This window comes from Leptinotarsa decemlineata, unplaced genomic scaffold, assembly GCF_025532065.1.
Source record: "Leptinotarsa decemlineata unplaced genomic scaffold, Ldec_3_MD MMD2_P_RNA_scaffold_14, whole genome shotgun sequence".
NCBI lineage: Eukaryota > Metazoa > Arthropoda > Insecta > Coleoptera > Chrysomelidae > Leptinotarsa > Leptinotarsa decemlineata.
The window spans coordinates 12031511-12049865 of record NW_027412528.1 but is presented as its reverse complement, the minus strand read 5'-3'; the positions used below and the strand labels follow the sequence as shown (position 1 = coordinate 12049865).

At 34.8% G+C, this 18355-nt stretch overlaps 1 protein-coding gene and 1 long non-coding RNA gene across 3 annotated transcripts in view; both read right to left on the bottom strand.

Annotated features, from left to right (window-relative positions):
* Positions 1-5120: 5120 nt before the first annotated feature.
* LOC141484394 (uncharacterized) lies at positions 5121-6713 on the bottom strand. Its single transcript, XR_012466619.1, has 3 exons — positions 6180-6713; positions 6022-6114; positions 5121-5714 (listed from the first exon to the last, which is right to left on the bottom strand). It is a non-coding gene; the product is annotated as an uncharacterized lncRNA (long non-coding RNA).
* A 1161-nt stretch (positions 6714-7874) lies between these two features.
* LOC111516694 (probable multidrug resistance-associated protein lethal(2)03659) overlaps positions 7875-18355 on the bottom strand; it is a 231046-nt gene continuing 220565 nt past the window's right edge. For both annotated transcript variants that reach the window (XM_074179379.1, XM_074179373.1), the window contains one exon: positions 7875-8240. In XM_074179379.1, coding sequence (XP_074035480.1) covers positions 7958-8240 — 283 coding nt within the window. In that variant the 3' untranslated portion in view covers positions 7875-7957. The remainder of the gene's footprint in view (positions 8241-18355) is intronic.

Below are 18355 nucleotides of genomic sequence, written 5' to 3'. Positions count from 1 at the left end.
GATTGTGTAAGCTCCAAAAGTATGTTGTCGTGGTAGAAAAAAAATTGAATTGGACGAGTACCTGAAAAATTTTGTACGCTATACCATTCATTCTTTCTTTTTTGAGAATAAAGCGCCGACCCTCGAATCCATTAGGACAAAGGTGATGGAAAATGTTCTCATTACAAAAATGAGCAAAGAGAAGTTAAGGAAAATAATAAAAGAAGATTTAAAATTTGTAAATGCCAAACGATCCCGTAAATCTCTCTTAATAGAAAGAGAAGATATAGCAGTCTCATGGCGACGGAGATATCTTCGCTCTGTTAGAGAAATGCGTTCTGCTCACGAAAGATTTATCATCTGGATGGAACGTGGATGAATGCTGGTCACACAGTATCTAAGATCTGGCAAGATACTACTGTAACTAGTCATCGTCAAGCATTTGTGGACGGTTTATCAACAGAGTTACGCTAACCAACGGGTAAAGGGCAACGACTAATTGTCGCCCATATAGGTAGCGAGAGTGGCTTTTTAGAAGATAGTTCACTAATTTGTTTATCAAAAAAAAACGGGGGATTATCAGGAAGACATGAACGCCCAACGCTTTGAAGGATGGTTTGAATCCCTTCTTTCACGAGTCGAGCCAAATTCGGTAATAGTAATGGATAAAGCTTCTTATCACAGCCGATTAGTAGAACAGCTGCCAACCATGACCACCAGAAAAGCAGACACGCAGAGTTGGTTAGGATAAAAAGGAATTCCATTTTCCGAGGACATGGTTAAGGCTGAGCTTATGAGTGTTATTAAACAGCATCGTGACAGATATCGGCAGCACGTGGTGGATACAATAGCTCGTGCTGAAGGCATCACCATTTTGAGACTTCCTCCTTACCATTGCGAGTTAAACCCGATAGAATTAATCTGGGCTCAAATTGAGGGTTACGTAGCTCGTGAAAACGTGACATATAAAATTTCCGTGATGTCCAACGTTTATTAGAACTCGCAATGGAACGGCTATGGAAAGAAGATTTTGCTAATGCTGTAGCGTAGCCAATGTGATCAAGGAAGAAGAGAAATTGTGGAAATCGGACGGGATGGTAGACACTGTTTTCGATCAAATGATAATAGATTCAAATGTGACTGAGGATTTCTTTCCGGACGAGTCAATGGATTCCGAGACTTCATAAGCATAACATAGGTAATTATTTCTTTGCTTTGTAGTTCTCTTTCTATATGAAAGGAACATAATAATTATTTTGTAATTTTTTTTGTAAAGTTCTCTATTAGGCATAATAAGAAAATGTGATCAGTTTTACCATTGACACCAGGTAGCGCCACCTACTATAACAATTTTTACATAATTACATATGTGTTTAAATAAATAAAAATATTATTTTGGTACACCTCTGCAGAGTTGGTAAGAGGATTACCCGTTGGTCACTTCAAGTGCAACGTTGCTAATGAATCACCTTCAATTGAAAATTGTTACAGTATTGAACGTTGTGGAGAAACTGAACATACATATGGAAAAAAGGCTTAGTGAAGATTTCATAATAGTTTTGAAGCAAATAAACAAATTCGATAAAATGAAACCAGTAGAGACATCTGTGACGAAGGATACCAATGAGGAATATAGTGCTAAAATAATACAAACAGTATCAGAAAAGAGCACTGCCAAACACTGTATTGTCCCATCAATCTCACAAAAAACACAGAACGATGTCGATGCCTCGACAAATCCAGACCCTATACAAAAAAGGAAGCAACAAAAAATCACGCTGTCTCAGGTGGAAACAGCTGTTGAGAATGCATTGACCTCTCACAATCCTAACAAAATAAACAGAAAATTAATAATCGGAACGAACAGCACCATGAACACGAGTCGAATCAAAACTATCCCGAAATTTGGATACCTCCATGTGTGCAGGATTCATCCTGACATGAGTGCAACTGATATGGAAAACTTTCTCAAAGAATCGTCACCTGATATACCTTTCAATTGCGAAAAATGGAACAAGACTGAAAATTACATCCCATTCAAAGTATCGTTTCCGTTAGCCCATGTCAAAGAGGTATACAATCCTAACATATGGCCTGAGGGAGCAGCCGTCCAACGCTTCAAATTCAGAAAAACAAATTTTTACAAAACTCAGCAGGATTTCCCAATTCGCAACACCTAGCTGAGGAGACTAAATGCGCCTTACTGCATATAAATGTGCAATGCATTAGCAACAAACTTACACAACTAGAACATATCAGTACTAATCTCAACCCAGACTTTTTGTGTCTCACCGAACATTGGATGAATGAACTTCAATTACCATATAACCATATTCAGGGTTACACACTAGTAGCTAAATATTGTAAAAAAAACATTTTACATGGTGGTCCTGCTATCTATGCGAAATGTCTCAGAATGATGTAAGATAGATATCTCACTTTCTACAGAACAATGTTTGGAATGTTCAGCATTAAGTTATAGAGGTGGGGACTATGCTATTCTATGTATATATAGGCCTCCTCTGTCGGATACTAAAGATTTTCTAAAGAGGCTAGATTCAACTTTCTCAAAAGTTATGAAAAAGTACAAACACATAATTCTTTGTGGTGATCTGAATATCAACTTTCTGAACACTAACTGCTCAGAAACAAAGTCGCTTTTCGACATACTTGACTCATATGGGCTTATCAACCATATCAACGAACCAACGCGTATCATTACCCGATCCGATGGTATAACTAGTACTACCGGGCTAGATTACGTCTCATCAAACTTAAATAATATCCTGATCATCAAAAACTTAGACCCCGGATTCTCAGATCATCTAGCACAGTACATGAAATGGTCAGTTCATAGGGATTATGATAAGTACTACACCTTTCATAAAAAAAAGAGTTTCGAACTCTGACACGGTATCGGAGTTCAGCTACTTATTCAATAAAGAGCCCTTACAACTTCCCGTGTCAAATGACATAGATGTGGTTTTCGGTAGTTTCTGGAATCATTTTTATTGGTGCTTTGAGGTATCTCACCCCCAAAAAAAGTACCCCGCCTGTAAGGGTACAATTCAGAACCGAATGAAATTCAATCTCAGTGAACGGTCTCAAAAAGATATGGATTCATTGAGGCAATTGAACTGGATGAGAAAATTATCGCACGACGAGAATGTAGAAATCAGGTATAAATCTATTCGTAATGAACTTAATAAAAGGATAAAAAAAGAGAAAGGAGAGTTCTATCGGAATATTATAAACGATTCGGACAATAAAACCAAAAAAATTTGGGAATTAGTAAAAATCAAAACTCATCAAAATAATTTTACAACAAAAAGTATATCTATGACTATTGATGATAAATCTAATTTATCTATCTAATCTATTTGCGGAATACTTCACAAAAAACTTAGTGGGCAGAACTGTTACCATGTCAGATGAGGAAAATATTTGCACAACTTCCTCCTTCAATCCTTTCTCTCTCTTTTTCCAGCCTTTTGATGAGAAAGAAATAAAAAGCATAATCTCGGAAATGAAAAATAAAAAATCCACTAGCATAGATGAAGTTCAAATCTCTTTGTTGAAAAACTGCCATGAATTCCTAGCGTCCTATATTGCTGATTTGTTGAACCTCTCTGTAGAATGTGGAAAATTTCCATCAGTCCTAAAAATTTCCAAAACCATTCCTATATTCAAGAGAGGTGATCCAGAAAGTATTGAAAACTACAGGGGTATCTCTATCTTGAATCCAATTTCAAAAATATTTGAAAAGGGCATGTGTATTCGAATAAATGACTTCTTGGCTAAATTCAAATCATTGACAATATGCCAATATGGCTTCCGCGAAGACCTCAGTACGGAAACAGCCACTACTGAACTCGTACAAAATATTTATGACCAAATGGATGCCAATAAGTTAGTATATGGAATTTTCTTTGACTTATCCCGAGCCTTTGATACCCTAAACTATGAAATTTTAAAAATCAAGTTAAATTCTCTTGGAATACGTGGTCATATTAACGACTGGCTCATGTCATTCACAAGGGAAAGACAAATGGTAGTGAAAATTGATAACTATACCTCTGAAACATATGAAATAGAACTTGGAACTCCTCAGGGGAGTGTTCTTGGACCCCTGTTGTTTCTGCTATATGTGAATGACCTTCCCAACTATATAAAGGGGGGAAGGCTATTCATGTAAGCATATGACACAACGATTGTGGTCAGCGGACACACTCCTGAGGAAATAATTTCGAAAATCAGAAATGTCATTGAACAGTTCTCCCGATGGTGTTTGGCTAATCACCTATTGGTGAACATTTCAAAAACAAAAATAATGGAGTTCACAAAAAGACGAGTTGACACAATGGATGTGATGGAATTTGATGGTTATACTGTTAAATGTAGCCAACAAACTCTATTTTTAGGAACTGTTTTAGATTCAAACATTCAATGGAATGAACAAATTAACACAGTCTGTGGCAAGCTCAATAAATCATTTTATGCTATCCATGCCTTGAAGGACACTCTTGACAGACATTCACTCATGAGTGTTTACTTTGGCATGGTGTATTCTACACTTAGCTACAATATTATCTCTTGGGGTCAAGCCAACGAATGGGTGCGTGCTTTCAGGCAACAAAAGAGAATAATAAGATTAATATTCGACTTAGATTTTGGTGAGTCTTGTAGAGGAACTTTCAAAAGAAATAAAATTCTGACTACCACTTGCATTTACCTATTTAAAATACTTATATTCGTTCATAATAACAAAACAAAGCTTACATCGAATGCTCAAATACATCAGTATAGAACACGAAACAATCCCACATAGCAATAGATATTCCAGGTATATTTCATGAATATACATTTACGGATATTGTATTATGCTATGAATATGCCATGGATATATATATATCTTCTGGAGAATATTCCCTGGAAGTGCTCCTGGCGAACCTTTGATATATTTTAAGAATATTCCTTGGGAATATTTTCGAAATATCTTATAATATTCTTAGAATATGTAAGGTATATTCTATTGAGAATATTCCAGGAATAGAACCCGAGGAATATTCATAAAATATTCAGGATATTCTTAGTTTATTGTAGAAATATACAATAGGGAAACACCATAGAATATTCTTTAAATACATTTTATGAATATTCTATGAATATTTGGAATATTCCAAGAATGTGACGAGTAAACGCTATTAGGTATGTATATATTGCATTTTGATGCAAGATTCACACAAGTAATAAAACACATAATATTCATAAACAAATATATTTTAAAAACAATATACACTGAAATATTTGACGTTTCAACGAATATTAAAAATAAAAAATCTAATTCAAAATATTTATTCACTGAATAAAATATTCCTGAATACTGTCATATTACAAATATTAGAAATGTATTCAAATTAGGATGTTCCTACTCTCAAACAAATGTATACTAAAAAATATACTAAAATAACAACTCTGTGAATTCATCAGCACTAATTAAAAAATAATAAATATATTATTTCATTGAAAAAGAAAAAATGAATTACATCAAGAAATAGGTTAGGTTAGGTTTCTTACTTGAAAAAATAAACCCACAAATGAAGTATTCAAAATGAGTGGTATGATGAGTTCTTCAATGAATTTCAGTTACTTAAAGTTATCCAAACTTTGCTCACCAGAATAGTTTTCCTTATATTTGTCCAACAATGCATCAGCCAGTGTTTCAATAGTAATACCTGGAACAAAATGTACATTAACGTTCATTATCACTATTTGTGATATAATGTGGCACAATAAAACTGGAATAAAAATCAAATAGATATTTTTCGCATAGGTTACTCATGAACATTTACAACATTTTATGACTTGGAGAGCAACTTGCATTGTCTTGATGAAAAGTACTCATTACGTTTTCAATTCCTTGGCGCACCTGCCTGTACCAGGTACCACTCTGTTTCCTTTTGGGGAAATTGATACTATCTTGAAAACGAGTGATAAAAATTATGAAAACAAATGATACAAAAGAATGTATTATTCACTTACTTTTCTCTATTGAAGATACACAACTGAAATCACTCTAGTTCAAACATGTATGTAGTCAAACCAACAAATCCCACACACCAACTCTCCTCGAACCTAAAATGAGGTATAGTAGGTTAATCACCATGACTTTACTATCGATACTATTGCATTTCACTCACTTTTCTTGAAGACTGAATATATGCAACTCTCCTGTTTGAAGATCCAAAATCAAACTATTCGCTGTACTGCAAATTGAACAACCCCAAATTATAAATGGTACACTGAACGTGACAGAATTATTCTTTGATAATAACACCAACACACCATGCATTACGCGAACCTGCCACGTCAACCGCCATGTTGAATCAAATGTCGAATTTAACGCAAATGTACTATGCATTAAGGGACAGCCGCTTTCACAGAGCTTATTCGACTGTCGCGCGCTACACTTCAATTGACTAATGAGAAACGTTTACTCCAATTCTTCACTTCCCCATTTCTCTGTTTCCAGGATTTTTCCCTTTGTAATTAAATAATTTCAAATACAAAAAGACAAATAGGATGAGAATTAACCAATTTATTGATGCAATTGGTTCATTTATTGGCCCATTCAAATTTTTTTGTCGTTTCCAACACTTGCTGTTGGAGCAATTCATCCAGAATCTTCGCGTTGAGTTCAAAAACTGGTTAACACTATCAGGGTTATATACATTTGGTTATGCATTCGATTAAGATCTTCAAATATTTTTGTTTTTAATAATATTGAATTATTTGAATACGTTATCATAAGATAATTCAAAATTCCATTGTATAGAATATTCCAAAATATACCGTGGGGATATATTCTAAGAATATACCATATGGTATATTCGATCGACAATATTCTTATAATATTCAAGGGAGAATAATCCATTTATAGACATTCTATGCACATTCTTTCGGAAATAATCCTGCCATATTCATTCAAGCATATTCTATGAATATTCCAAAGGCATGTATATATTCCAAGAATATTCTATGAATATTTGGAATATATACGTTCGTTTTATGATATACAGAGAATATTCCATGAATATCTGGTGCTGTGTGGGACCATCACTTATATCAATCAAAACTCAATCACACTTACTACAAAAAATCCCCCGAATGGGCGGGTGTTCACCTGTATAATTTATTGCCAAATCACCTAATGCAACTTTCACCAAAAAAGTTCAAGGTGGAATTGAAGAAATTTCTTTCGAATAGATGTTTTTATGATCTGAATGAGTATATGAACCATACATGAAAATTGATAAGTCTAATCTTTTAATATGATGTAACAATATATTTTGTTTCTTGTGATATTTGCGTGATACAATTTTTATTTACTGTACAATATTTCTTATTCTATGTGACGAACCTATACATTGTACAAATGGCACAAAAAGGTAATATATTATCTATCTATCTATCTATAGTCGATGTTTGGCATGATGAATGCGTAACCTTTTTCCGCTGTTGCTTCCGCTTGTAAAAAACTAATAGGTTGATTTTTCTTGAATATCACTAACGATAACCCAAAATGATTTTTTGAAATAAATTTGTTTACGTTTGATTTATTTGTTTCATTTTACTTCTAACTAAAAGCAGCAGGTACCCAGGATTCGAACCCAGGACGGCAATTGAAGCCTGCCGTACTGGCCACAATTGATTTAGTCGATACCATAGTGATCCATGGTGGATTACTTGCTTCACTGACGCTGCCCGGAGCACGTGGAGCACACCACGCCGAAAGCTGGCGCCGGAGGTAACCCGTGACCTGAACACGGCGTCAAAATGACCCGTAACGCGAAAGAGCGTTACAACTTCACATAGTAAAATGTCAAAGTGAGGTATGAACTTGTGGATTGTATGATATATTTACAATAATTGAGAAATTGAAATACATTTACGCAGAATGATTTCTTATGTGTTGGTATTATTTTCCACTGATGGAGTTATTTAACTTCCTTTCATAACTCTCTGCAGCTACTTTTTGTAATTGTTCTGACATGTTTGTACCATTCTCTTCAACAAGTTTGTAGAAAAATCCGTTGGGGTTCTGCAAAAGTATATGTGGGTGATCGTATTCCACTACTTCTCCTGCATCCATTACTAGTACTTTATCCGAATCCATGATTGTGTTCAGCCGGTGGGCGATTGTAAGTACAGTGCAGTCCGCAAACTTAGTTCTTATAGTTTTTTGAATAAGCTCATCAGTCCTGAAAAAAATTGAAGATATGAAATTGATGTTCACTTGTTGTTAAGTAAGGGTGTCAATTTGAAAATGTTCCACCCTTCATATCTTCAGTAAACAATATGAGGAATCGAAATAACAGGTCAATTTTATTGTCACGGGGGACACTTTCAAGAACTAAATCCAAGTTCACCCAAGAACTAGTTGTATAGCTCTCGGGGTTCAACCTCTATGAGGGGTTAGATGTTACCCTTAGAATGGCTTGTTTCATGATTTTTGGTTTATAGTTCACTTGATAGAAATTTCAAATAGAGAAGCAGTGCACTTTGTTTCATCTCTCTAAGTCAGGGGTCTGCAAACTACGTCCCGCGGGCCAAATCCGGTCCGCCAGTGTCATCAATCTGGCCCGCGACAGCCAATGATTACCTAATTGTTGTTACTATTGCTGTGATAAGTTGAAGAAGAAACCACAGAATGATAATTACTCGGTTTTATTTACTTGCAAGGTAAAACTCAACGACAGAAATGATGACAAAGAAAACTTAAGTATCTAAGTTTGAGCATATTAATAACTAACAAATAATTGAAATGAATCACAGTAAAACAAAAACAGTAATGAAATTTATGTAATTGTGATTTTCCACAGACAATACTTTGTAGTTGTGGATCAGTTTTACTTGTACCAATTATCGAAAGAGATTTAAGATGCTCATTGGTTAATTGAGATCTGTAAACATTCTTTGTGTACTTCATCTTGGAAAACGTTTTCTCACACAAGTGAGTAGTACCAAAAACAGAAAACAACCCACGAGCAAATTTATGCAAATTATCAAATTGTTCCAGAGGAAGACTCTTATAAAATTCCAACAAAGATGAATTTTGATATTTGTTCTTAAGCATATCACTGCACCGTGAATCAATAATTTCCATTTGGACTTCCGGAGCCAGGGTTTCAATGTCAGAATCAAAATGATTTTGAAAAAAGCTCAATATTCATTCGCAATGACATCAAAATCTGAAAAGTTCATCTTCAAAGCACTCAAAGTTTCGATTGCAAAATTGACGGGAAATTCAGTCACTGTAGTGTGGCTGAATATTTCACATGTTTCAAAATGTGTGAAACATTTTTTACGTAATTGCGATTGAAATAGTATTATTTTCTCCCTGAAGGATTTGATATTGGTGTATAAATCAGGAAGAAGCTGATTTTCTCCATGCAATCTCAAATTCAGTTCGTTCATATGATTTGTCAAATCGACATAAAAGGCTAACTTCCACATCCATTCACTATTTTCTAAATCGGCAAAAGGGCGCTGCTTCTCATTTAAAAAAATTTCGATCTCTGCTCGAAGTTCAAAAAAGCGCTTAAGGACTTCTCCGCAACTAAGCCAGCGTACGGCAGTTTCCTCCAATCTGTTGATCAAACTCGCGGAATTGTCGGTGATTCAGCCCAGTGGATCTGATGAAGTTAACAACTGATATGACTGGTTTTAGAACTCCAGACATATCCAAACATTTTCCGCATAAGGACTGTTGATGAATGATACAATGTAAAACTAATGGTTTTGAACCACCATCATTTTCTACAGCCTTTGACACAAGTGCAACCACTCCTTTATTCTTACCATACATATTTTTGCCTCCATCAGTTGTTATAGATTTCAAATTTCTCCATCGAAGGTTATTTTTATTAATGGCATTTTCAACTCCCTTAAAAATATCTTCCCCAGTTGTCGTGCCGTGAATACTATCAATATCTCCATATCAAGAAGTTCTTCATACACTTTATAGCTTTTATCTACTCCGCGAATAAAAATCAACACCTGAGCAGTATCTGACACATCCGTTGACTCATCCAATGCTAGAGAAAACCACTCATGATGTCCATTTTTGTCAGACAGTTGAGATGATATATTTTCTGATATATTTTGCGCCCTCCAAGCCACGGTGTTTGCTGCCAAACTGACACTTTTAAATAAATTTACCTTTTCGGGGCATATTTCTTCGGCTACTGCAATCAAGCATTCTTTTATCATTTCTCCATCGGTGAATGGTTAGCCACGTTTTCCAATTTCAAGGGCCACACGAAAGCTAGCGCGAGTTGCAGACTCTTGTTCAGTATTCGCTTTGGTAAACAAAGATTGCTGCGATTTGAGTCCGCGTTTCAAAGCTTCAAATTTTTCCTTCCGCAAACTTCCTGTATACTTGGAGTAACTTTGAAGATGTTTCGATTCATAGTGTCGTTTAATGTTATAGTCTTTGAGAACAGCTATGGTTTCATTACAAATCAAACATAGCGCCTTATTACTGGACTCAATCACAAAATACTGAAAGTTCCATCTTTCTTGGAACGTTCTGCATTCACTGTCGATTTTTCGCTTCTTTTCCATACTAACAAATCGCACATAGAAGCAATAAGTCCACTAGATGCAAAAAAAGCGTAAGTTTGCTTAGGTCACGCACTTTGCGACTATCCTAGTCTAAAAATATAGTTAAGGGCAGAACAGAAAAAATCATTATGGCCTGAAGGCTTCAAAGTTTGGAGACCCCTGCTCTAAGTAACGTAGTTTTCCCGTAATTAATTTTTAAAGACCGAATGTGGTAGGCTGGTGACGTCACAGCCCTATTCCCGCTTCTTGTTCGATTGACCAATAGAAACAATAGAAATAATCAACATTGCCAAATCGTAAAATTTAAGAAGCCTACTATTATCAATTTGATTATGGAAGTGTATATGAACCCGTTAACGTTTCAATTAATAAAACATTCTCCACATGGAATAAAATGTACACGAAAAATCATGTTTGGAAATCAGTGCTATTTTTAAAATCAGTACAAACAGTCGAAAGATTACAAAATATTTACCTAAACTATGATTATATGCATTATTTAATAATATACAGTTATGGAAATCAAAAAATATAGCAAACTGGATTTAAAAATCATTTCAAATATTCAATTTATTCTACAATACTCAATCTGTACAGCTGCAATTTATTATAAAAAAAACGATTCCTACATACATACCTCTTTCTAATACTGCTATTGAATTCAATCGTTATAGGCTCGCTTGGGTGATCTGTTGAATCTTCCAAAACTTGAGAGGAAGGTTGAATGAGGTCAAGTATAGACAGAATTGATTGTACTCGACCTGATCCAACAAAAGCTTCTGAGATAATACCAATAATCATATGATAAAATTTAATGAAGTAAAAGGATTGTGGAAGGTAACAAATACCCAAAAAAGGTCGATAAAAAACTGTTTTTTTCCTTCACAAAAATGACTTTCGTTGAATGAAAGGAAAAGCATTTGATTTTTCTGCAAAAATAATAATCATTTTATTTCAAACTTTCAGCAACAGTACTAACTCCAGATAATACTTCCCAGAGAATACTTATAATATAATAATAATAATAAATGGACTTTATTCATCAAAAATAAATTAGATGAACAGGCGGATTATCAACATAAGCTGTTTTTCAAATCAACCTTACAAAAATATACAATAAAAACTATAATAATAACAAGTATAGAATAGAAGATAAATCAACCAATACAACAATAAACACAATAATAAAAGCTTGATTAAAATGAATAATAATAAGGGTTTTGCAAAAATCGACATACAGGGCACCAATTACCAGGATTTAAGCAGAAGTTTCAAGCGTTTTTTAAATGTCATTATCGTGTAAAGTCTGAAGTCACTGGGCAACTTATTATACAGCTTAGCGGAAATATAGGAGAAACTTCGAGTAAAAAGTGCCGAGTTGTGTTTGGGAATGACCAAGACAGATCCATTTCGAGTATAATAGTTGTTAGTCTGGGAAAAACTAACAAGTCTATTATATAAATAATCAGGTTTATTTGTTAATAGTAATCTATGTGTATTTGTGAGGATGTGTAGAGTGCGTAGTTTTTCAAGTCTTAACCATCCGGAGTCATCAAACCTACTACTGATGTGATCAAATTTACGTATACCGAAGGAAAATCTCAAACAAGAGTTTTGAATTCTTTGGAGGCGAAGAGAGTCGTATTGAGTAAGTGCAGGTCCATATATGCAATCGCAATAAGATAATTTACAAAAAATTAAAGTTTCGCAAAGCTTAAGTTTGAGTTGTGTAGAAAGAATGTCTCTATTGGGAAAAATTTGTCTGAGAATGTTATAAGACGATTTACAAAGATGACTGATATGTTTAGAAAATCTCAAATCGGAGTCAATCCACAAACCCAAGTTTTTGCATTCAGAAGTGAAAGGCAAGGCAACATCATTTATGTGGATCTTGATGAGGTTGGAAATCAGGCTCCTTTTAGATTTGGGTCCAAATAACATATATGATGATTTTTTAGCATTCAATTTCAAGTTATGTGCGCACGAGACGTTATACAGTGAATTGAGATCTCTATTTATCAGTTCTTGTGCTTTCAGGTTGCCTTCCGGAAAAGATAAGTAAATTTGAGTGTCATCAGCGTAGTGATGGATATTGCAAAATTTAATACATTTGTAGAAATCTGAGATATAGATGTTAAATAAGAGAGGTGGTCCAAGAATGGAACCTTGTGGAACTCCAAATTTGGTGTTCAGAACTGCAGATTTCAAGTGATCAAGGCTGATACACTGAGTTCGGTGTTCCAGAAAGCTTTCAATAAGATCTACGGCACATTTATCCAAACCAAAGTGACTAAATTTATTACATAAAAGACATATTACATATTACTTGAAGTTGAAATAAAAAACTGTGTCATCATATTCAACATTTTCGTTCCCCTTTCATTTATAGTAACTTTTTAAATTATTTCTATAAAGTCTTGGAAGAGTAGAGGGATTGTAGTTCTTTCTTTTCAATACTTTCACCCATTATTTTCTTATCATTTTATTCTTTGGGAACCTAAACTCATTATATGAAATGACTCATGTGTTTTCTTGTGCCTTTCCGCACAAGAATGCACCATAATAATATTCAAATATATCTCTAAAACACTTTTGAAATACACACACACTAAACTCGATGAAAAAACGAATTGTTCCTAAGCGAGCTGTCAGCCAAGAAAAAGTTGAAACTCAATGTTGCGAAAACAAGCAGAATGGATCCGATATGACATACATTTTCAATGCCGAAAAAACCAATTCAGTTCATTTCTTCAGGAAATGGAGAACAGATTTCCTGAAGAAATGAACGATCAATTAGAATTTTCTGTAATTATTTATTAAGTTTTTTAAGAATAAAGCAAGAATGAAGCATAAAAATGGACAGTAATATTTGCCAGTTATATCTTGACAGTTATATCTAAATATAATTTCAAATAGAATTAAGCGAGCTGTATTTTCAAATGGTTTTCGAATGCTCATGAACCCTAATAAAATAAATCAATTATGCATTCATGCCACCCACCAAAAAATAAGAAATTCAACGTTACTGGTATATTAGTCATCCAGTCAGCCAGCGCCCTCTGTAGTGTATGCGACAATGTGCTCTTTCTAATGTCAATGGTTTCCACAAACTTCGTATTTTTGTTAAAATAATTCCAAAATGAATGTTGAGCCTCGTTTTGTTAAAGCTGACTCTGACAACTTACCAAGAGTCGATTTTGAAATGATCGATGGATTTTTCTTGAAAAATTTGCAATACTTTGGTACCGAAATGAAGAATGAAAAATTGAAAGGGTAGGTGGTATATTTAGTAGGTTCCTTTTATTTATATGACATTCATTTCAGCCTTTGTCTTTTATTGAAGGACAGAAAGTTTTGATTCAATTTTTATTTTATCTCGGCCAAGGAGCAGTATGGTGTCTGAAAGGAGAAGCAAAAATATGTACAGTGAAATGTAGAATTACTCCAGAACATATCAATTCAAAAATATCCTGAAAAAATATTTCTCGGAATGTAAACTAATGACACGGAATATGCAGCAAAATAGGTACCCGCCGAGACCTACCTTTTACAAAAAAACTTTCTGTAATTATATAATTGTAACAGTTGTATTCATACCGAGTTGACAATAATAACAAAAATGGCGTCTGTCAAATTGGATCATCAGATCTGTGATTGGATATTAAAAACCAATACACTTGACAACTCCGCTCTAGATCCGATCAATTTTATTGGTCAACAGACACGAGGTCATTTAAATTCTTGCTTATCGAATTATTCTTTTTTCTGCAAATACAGGGTGTCTCTGGACTTCCTCTTTTCCTCTCGGGAATGTATAGATGGGGTCAAAATATCACCAGTACTTCATATAACTTTTTTTCCTAAAAGTCTTCGTAACCAAGTTACGGGCCCTCGAAGTTACAAAATGAAAAATGTTTTTCTTTGATAACTTTTCAAGTGAATATTCAAAATCATCCAAATTTTGGTAATTGACTAAACAAATGAATTCCGTCGATGAGCTTTCATGCAGGAGTCAGTTGTTTTGCTACAAAGTCAGGAACGGACTACCCCCGATGGTCCACACCCCAAAACTTTGAAATGACAGATATTTTTCAATATTTTTCAACAAATTAAGGTTACTTGGACAATTTTATGAATAAAAGTACTCGTGTGGAAAGTCGATCGGAGCAACGAGTCTTGATAAAAATGTAGTTTCACTCGACGACATCAAACCCGCTCGTCCACCATTATTTGAAATGAATAATTATCAAAGCAGAAATAATAATGATAACGTTAATTCAACAACATTTATAACAGGAATAATACAAAGTATGCTAAAATGAAGTCGTAAACAAAAAGTACAGTACCTATATGGAAGTTTAAGTCACAATTGTGATAGCAGATATTTTTTCAAAAGAAATATCAAGTTCTGTAGATTCGTGGTGTTTTTAAACTAACAAGCTACTCTACTATGAAATATCGAATTTATTCCATATTTTGTATGTACATAATACGTGTGGAATAATCACGTTTCGTGTTGATCAGTTATCTGAATCTCATGAAACTCAACATTCCAATGTTTCAAATTATTCTTCACAGCTAAACTGTTGAGGAGTTTCACTGATAATTATAATTTTATGGGAGAAATTCTTTAACACGAATCTAAATTTAGCTGAAAAAACGCACATCGGAAAAAATATTTACTATACTAATAAAAAGCAAACGAATGAACTACAAAAACGGCTGCACATGATCAGGTGAAAAATATCCAGGGAATAATTATGTTCCATTTCTTTCACAGATGTTGACAAAAAAACCTTTTAGAAAGTTTTGATAAAAAATGAGAAACTGGAATGCGATTTTGTTTTGTTGAGTGGTGCGTTGTCATATGACTATCATTGTATTGTCAATATTCTATAGGATATTTTGAATTTTTTTGATATGGCCGAACAGTTTACATTCAATGAATATGCAGATATGCATGTATTTTATGGACGAGCATTTTGTAATGCTGCAGAAGCTCGTCGTCTGTATTCCGAGCATTTTCCCAATCGAACGGTACCGTCAAGAGAAACATTCGAGCGTGTCGATCGCAGCTTGAGGGAGACAGGTATGTAATAATTGATAATTAATTTGAGCACGTTGTTTTATTTCGATATTATTGTAGGTACAGTTTTGCCAAAACGAGGTGGTGAGGGCGCTCCTAGGACTGTACGTACCGTTGTATTGGAGGAAAATATTTTGGAAGCCGTCGCTGATGATCCTTCAATGAGCATCAGAAATCTATCAGAACAGTTCCATACATCCAAGTCCACTATTCATAGAATAATTAGGGAACAACTGCTCCACCCATTTCACATCCAGAAGGTACATGCCATGACACCTCAAGATTTTCCAGCACGACTGGAATATGCCAATTGGTTCATGGATAGGCAAAGAGAGGATATGACTTTTATTAATCGAGTTTTATTCACTGATGAAGCAGGTTTCAGTAGAGATGGAGTTATCAACTCTCATAATCTCCATATATGGGCCGAAGACAATCCCCATGGGATATTGCAAACCAAACACCAACGGAAATTCAACGTGAATGTTTGGGCTGGTATCATAGGAAACCATCTTATAGGACCATTCGTTCTACAGGACCGATTGAATGGAGAACGTTATTTGGAGTTCATTCAGAACGATTTGAATGGACTTTTGGAACATGTTCCATTGCAAACCCGAAGAGATATGTGGTTTATGCATGATGGCGCTCCTCCTCATTTTAGTTTGATTGTGCGTGACCATCTGAACCATATTTTCCACAATAGATGGATTGGTAGAGGTGGGCCATATTCATGGCCATCGCGGTCTCCGGATTTAAATCCATTGGATTTCTTTCTGTGGGGGCATCTAAAAAGCCTTGTTTACGCTACACCTATTCACACAAGAGATGCATTGTTGAATAGAATAACATTACATTGTGAAGCCATACGAAACGACCCTGGAATGCTATTTCAAGTACAGAGAGGGTGTCTTCGCAGACTAAGAAAATGTATAGAGAGAGAAGGTGGTCATATCGAGCAGTTTCTGTAGCGGATTTTTCATTTCTGTTTGCTCTTGAGGCTCTTGAGTTTCGTTAGTTAAACGTGTTTGCATTATAAAAATTCGTTATGAACATTTTACCTATCATTTCCATTTTCCTTAAAAACTAATATTTTCGAATAATGGTAGACATCTCAGGATAAATGTTGTTGAATTAACGTTATCATTATTATTTCTGCTTTGATAATTATTCATTTCAAATAATGGTGGACGAGCGGGTTTGATGTCGTCGAGTGAAACTACATTTTTATCAAGACTCGTTGCTCCGATCGACTTTCCACACGAGTACTTTTATTCATAAAATTGTCCAAGTAACCTTAATTTGTTGAAAACTATTGAAAAATATCTGTCATTTCAAAGTTTTGGGGTGTGGACCATCGGGGGTAGTCCGTTCCTGACTTTGTAGCAGAACAACTGACTCCTGCATGAAAGCTCATCGAAGGAATTCATTTGTTTAGTCAATTACCAAAATTTGGATGATTTTGAATATTCACTTGAAAAGTTATCAAAGAAAAACATTTTTCATTTTGTAACTTCGAGGGCCCGTTACTTGGTAACGAAGGATTTTAGGAAAAAAAGTTATATGAAGTACTGGTGATATTTTGACCCCATCTATACATTCCCGAGAGGAAAAGAGGAAGTCCAGGGACACCATGTATAAAGAGATATTGGGACCGATTAGGCTTGATAAGTGTAATATATCCCTAACTCGATCAGTCTATAAGCAAACCAGTATCATTATCCTTGCACGAAACAAGCCCTTTGCGGAACTAGCCAGATGTTACACCTATGCCCAATCCTTAAAGACATGGGATGGAATTAAAGGATGTAATCCTGCCAGTATCACCTTGGGCGACCCTGGGAAGCTGGCGCCGAAGAAATATCTGGCGATGACCAGGAAAAATCTACGCTTAACAGTAGGATTTCTGACTAGCCACTGTCAAATTACTAGATCAAACCAGATTGGAGAATAAATCTGGAACAGAAATCTTAGATATCAAGTTTATTAAAGCTACGATTGGAGTCATTGGTCATGTTTTGTTACATTTTATAAATATCTCTCTACAATATGGGCAATTTTCTGAGCAACTGAAAACTAGCATAATAGTACCTGTTCCCAAAGTCAAAAATAGTAATAAAGCGGGAGAATTCCGTCCAGTACACACCTTACCAGGAATGGAGAAACTACTAGAAATGGCTGTATACGATCAGCTCCTAAGTTATGTTGAGGCCAATAATATTCTCATAAGTAATCAATCCGGTTTTAGGAAAAATCATTCTTGTGAAACGGCTTTACAACTTACGATTAGTAAATGGACTCAATCTATTGACAACGGAGATTATGTTGTAACAGTATTCTTAGACTTAAGAAGAGCTTTTGAGACAATTGACCGTAATATATTAATGAAAAAATTGGAAGCTATAGGTCTTAAAGGAACAGTGCTAGGATGGTTTAAGGACTACTTAAGCGATCGAAGACAAATCACTAAAGTGGGTAATGTTCTCTCATCTCCTATTAACGCTAAATTTGGGGTACCTCAAGGAAGTGTCTTGTGCCCTTTACTATTTCTTATATACCGGGTGTCCCACATTTTATGTGACAGGCAATATCTGGTTTGTTGAAGGAGATACACAAAAATGTTTCATACAAAAGTTTTAGGAGTTCATGAGAGCTATATTTTGA